The following is a 4363-nucleotide window of genomic DNA, read 5'->3' on the forward strand; positions in this document are numbered from 1 at the left end:
GGGGGAGAAAAAGAGATGGAGGGGGGGGGAGAAAAAGAGATGGAGGGGGGGGAGAAAAAGAGATGGGGAGGGAGAAAAAGAGATGAAAATAAAAATAAAAATAGAAAGGCAAAAATAAATAAAAATCAAAATAGCAGCCCCAACCACCCACTGAGTCCCAGTGTCAGTGTCCCTGCTGGAGCTGGGAATGAGTGAGGAAATCAGCACTGGGGGCATCAGCTGGTGTGGGAGCCCTGGGAGGGGGTCCCCCAGCCCTGGGGAGAGCAGCTGAACTGGGAGGAGCTGGGGCTGCACTGGGTGGGTTTTTTTAAAAAACCCAGCTGGAGCCTGGAGATTTTCTCCAGCTGGATGGTGAGAACAACCCGGGGTTGTGCTGGAGATGCTGGGAACTGTGATCCCACCCCCCCAAAGTGGGGTTGAAGCCCCCCCTGGAGCTCAGGAGGGTCCCAGGGGATGGGGGGAGCTCACCAGGTTCTTGAAGAGCGCGGTGACCTCACGGGTGAACACAGCCAGGTTGAGGAAGCCAGTGGAGAGCTCGTGGTTGTTCTGGGAGAGGTGGTTGTTGCCAAAGCTCTCCAGGGCTTCGCTGTACTGCTCCTCGTTCTCCACGTGGGCTGAGAGGGGAGACACCAGTGAAGGGGGGAGCGTGGGGTGACCCCCAGGACCCCACATCCCTGGGCATGGCCACGTCGGGAGGTCCCAGCAGCACCCAGCATCCCTCCTGCCCAGCCCTCTGGAGCCAAGCTGGGCTGGTCCTGCTGCAGGACAGCAGTGCTGGGTCCTAAACATCCCCCCCCCCGAGGGGCTGGGTTGCTCTCCTGGAAGGAGGTTGGAGCAAAGCGGGGGGATCGGTCTCTGCTCCCAAGGAACAAAAAATAGGACAAGAGGGGAATGGCCTCAAGTTGCACCAGGGGAGGTTTAGATCTGATTTTAGGAACAGTTTCTTCCCCAAAGGGTTTGTCAGGCTGCCCAGATGGGGGGTCCCCATCCCTGGAGGGGTTTCCAAGCCCTGGGGATGGTGCTGAGGGACACTGGGCAGCGGGGACTGGTCAGGGCTGGGGGAAGGGTTGGACTTGGGGATCCTAAAGACAATCCTATGAGCCTATTGTTCTACAATTTTCCCTTTTACCCCTTTTTAAGGCAGTTTTGGGCACACTGAGACGTTCCCAGGCTGGCTGTGAGCACCCATGGCCACCCCAACCCTCCTGCTGCATCACCCCAAATGTGCCCAGTGCTGGTGGAAAATGGGGATCCCTGGGGGGGGTCTGGGATGGTCCCATCAGTTCTCAAAGCACAACTCACTGAGCCCAGAGACATGAATGGCTTTCACATATTTCCTGATCCTCTGGAGCACAGCTTGGTCCCCATCCAGGCTCTGGGAAAGTGAAGAAAGGCCAGAAACTGGAGCTGGGTGGCCCTGCCAAGGGAGGCCGTGGTTCCCCCAGCCCAGCTGGCCCTGGGATGGAGGCTCCTCTGCCATGCAGATGTGTGGGGCAGCAGCCAAGCTCCTGGGGCTGGGAGAAGAGCTGGAGCCCTCCCAGGGGATGGTGGAGCTGCAGCATCCAGCTGGTCCCCAGGGCTTGTCTGGGGCTGCCCTGGAGAGGTGGGTTTGAGCCAGAGGGGAGCAGGAGGTGAGAGGCCCAGCACCTCTTTGGGTCCCAGCAGCTTCCATGGGAAATGCCTCTCTGGCTCTCACTGGGGCTGTTTCAACCCAGGAAGGGATGAAGCATCACAGAGTGGTCCAGGGTTGGAAGGGACCTCTGGAGATCATCCAGTCCAACCCCCTCCTAGAGCAGGATCCCCTGGAGCAGATCCCACGGGATCCAGGTGGGCTGGGAATGTCTCCAGGGATGGAGACTCCACAGATCACTGAACACAAACACACCAGGGGCTCCTGCCACCCCAGCACACGTCCCCAGGGCTTAGGACCAGGAAAGGAGGGACCTACAAAGGTGCCCAGCCCCTCTGGGGGCTCCACAGCAGAGCCCAAATCGGGACCCACCTCCCACCAGTGGGACCCAAACCACACAAACCTCAGCTTCCCACAACTCCCCCCACCACCCTCCCCAGCTAATTCAAGGTGCCCCCAGCACCCTGGCCCCCCTGGCTCAACCCAAGCACCCCCTTTTCTCCCCCACATCCTCCCTCCACACCCCCCTACCCGGGCAGCCCCCATTCCCCCTCACCCATCACGGGGGGCAAACTTCCCCCCAACACCCAGGGCAGCCAAATCCACAGCAGCTCCAGCCATCAGGAAAGGGTTAAGGGAGGTTTGGCTGCAGGTACCAGAGCCATGATAACAGGCTGGAAATATTTCGAGGGCGTGAACAGTGAGAAGGGCAGGGATGAAACCGCCGAGGAATTACAATAAAGAGCCTCTCTCCTTCTCCCCTCTCTCCCTCTCCAGGCTCTCTCAAGCTCTTGCTGAAGGTTTTCAGGCTGATGTCAAGGCTGATTTCCTGACAGCAGGGTCAGCCTGGCTCCAGCCCTGCTCTCCAGGGCCCTCCCCATTGGCCAGGATGCTGTGGACAAGTTCTGGCCAGGATGAGGCAGCTGAGAGGGGATCAGGGCTGAGGTGGGAGCCAAACCTCCCCACCCCAGGGGGGTCTTGCCATGCATCTGCACTGGGGAGGGTGGTGGGGTGCCCCAAAGAACCCCATTGCCAGGATGAAGCTCAAACCAGGACACCCATGCTCCTAGTCTGGGCATTCAGACTCTCTTGGGATGCCTGGCAGCTCCAGGCTCACAAACCTCGTGTAGCCTCAGGGAGGGGAAACTGAGGCAGCGTGAGATGCTCTGGGGGCATCTCCATGCAGGGAGCAGCTGCTCCCCAGTATCCAGGATGGGGCAGCCCCCCCCGGGTGGCAGCTCACAGCCACAGGAGGCTGAATGCTGGGACCAGGGACCACCTGGGGATGGTCAGAGGGGTTTTTGGGAAGGGATCCACGGGGGGAGATGGGGCAGGCAGAGCCGAGCACCAGGGTGGTAAATGCAGAAGGAATCACTGCAGGGGCACCCCCCAAGGTACTGGGGCAGCTGCCAGGGACACAGCACAGCCCTGCACAGGGACAGCCCCCTGGAATGGGGGGCAGTGATGGCTGGAGCCCCCCCCTGGAGCACCCATCACCCCCCAGCCCAGCTCAGGGACAAGGGGGGGAAGCTGAGGACATTGACACAGCAGGGACAGGAGCCCCAGGGATTCCCATGGGGATGGAGGAAGGGACAGACCTGCAGCTGCACCCCAGGCAGCCAGGGGACCCCGAGCAGCCCCCGCCACCCCCCTGCCTGGCAGGGAGCTCAATGGGGGCCATTCTTCTGCCTCCCCCCCCTCCCTGCCCCCGGCTCGTGCTGCCTGGTGACAGGAGCCACCGTGGGTGCCAGGGGGGGGTGGCAGTGCCAGGCCAGGAGCAGGACATGGCACTGCCCTGGGTGCAAAGGGCAGCGTGTGGCGGGGCAGGGCCACAGCAGGATGGACAGGGCGAGCTGGGAGCCAGCTCTGCCCCCAGCCCTGCCAGCAGCCTCTGTCACGTCGCCCTGCCCCAGCCAGGAGGTGCCCAGTCCCATGGGACACGCACACAGCACCCAGCCCCAGCCACCAGGGGCTGGATCAGACCTCCCAGCTCACTCCAGAGATCCAGGTTCTGCCTCCCAGCAGCTCCAAGGGCCACAGAGTCACACCAACCCCCTGGGAGAGGAGAGCCCCCTTTAACCTCAGGAGGGAAACTGAGGCACGGAGCAGCTCCAGCCAACACCAGCGTGTTTCCCTGATGGTGAGCACCAGCTTTTGGCCCTCCTGTCATTCCTGTCCCCCAGTTTGGGACCAGTCCCCAGACTGGTGTATATGGCAGCCCCTGGAAGGTGGCAGTGCCACATCTGGGGGATCTGGTGGGACACAGGGACTCTTCCCACCCAGCAGCCACCAGAGCAAGGCCAGGAACCCTGGCTCCCTCTTGCTCCCCAAACCACCAGCCAGGATCTGGAGTGACAGAGAAGACCAAGGCTTGGTTTGATGTCACGGGGTCTCTCCTGCCCCCCAGAGTCACCCCCATTTATACCCCCCCGGGAGCTCAGGGGGCAGCCTGGGGCTGGAGAGGTGGGATTTCCCCAGAGCACCAAGATGCCAAAGGTCTGGTGGTGGTTTGACCACCACGACAGTTCCCTACAGCCTCCCATGGGATGGGATGGGATGGGATGGGGGGGCTCAGCCCCATGCCCCCTCCCCAGCCTCTCAAGGGACGGGGGCTCAGCCCCCCCCCAGCACCAGTCAGGACTCCCAGCTCCCAACCACGGGGGCTGGAGCTTCACCAAGCAAACCCAGCTGAGATCCCACCACTCCCGGGGGTCACCTCTCCCCCCCACCCCC

General features: G+C 62.0%; 2 protein-coding genes across 2 annotated transcripts in view; both read right to left on the reverse strand.

Annotated features, from left to right (window-relative positions):
- Positions 1–1480, reverse strand: part of ASAP3 (ArfGAP with SH3 domain, ankyrin repeat and PH domain 3) — a gene marked incomplete at its 3' end in the record, with an annotated part of 16051 nt that extends 14571 nt beyond the window's left edge. Inside the window, exons 1-2 of the mRNA XM_009995145.1 lie at positions 1303–1480; positions 469–614 (exon numbers count right to left, since the gene is read on the reverse strand). Coding sequence (XP_009993447.1) covers positions 469–614; positions 1303–1480 — 324 coding nt within the window. The remainder of the gene's footprint in view (positions 1–468; positions 615–1302) is intronic.
- Positions 1481–2869: 1389 nt separating this feature from the next.
- E2F2 (E2F transcription factor 2) overlaps positions 2870–4363 on the reverse strand; it is a 16227-nt gene continuing 14733 nt past the window's right edge. The window contains exon 6 of the mRNA XM_009995146.1: positions 2870–2909. Within this exon, the coding sequence (XP_009993448.1) occupies positions 2870–2909 (40 nt within the window). The remainder of the gene's footprint in view (positions 2910–4363) is intronic.

The sequence above is a fragment of the Chaetura pelagica genome, unplaced genomic scaffold (assembly GCF_000747805.2).
Source record: "Chaetura pelagica isolate M959 unplaced genomic scaffold, ChaPel_1.0 scaffold1153, whole genome shotgun sequence".
In the NCBI taxonomy this organism is placed as follows: domain Eukaryota; kingdom Metazoa; phylum Chordata; class Aves; order Apodiformes; family Apodidae; genus Chaetura; species Chaetura pelagica.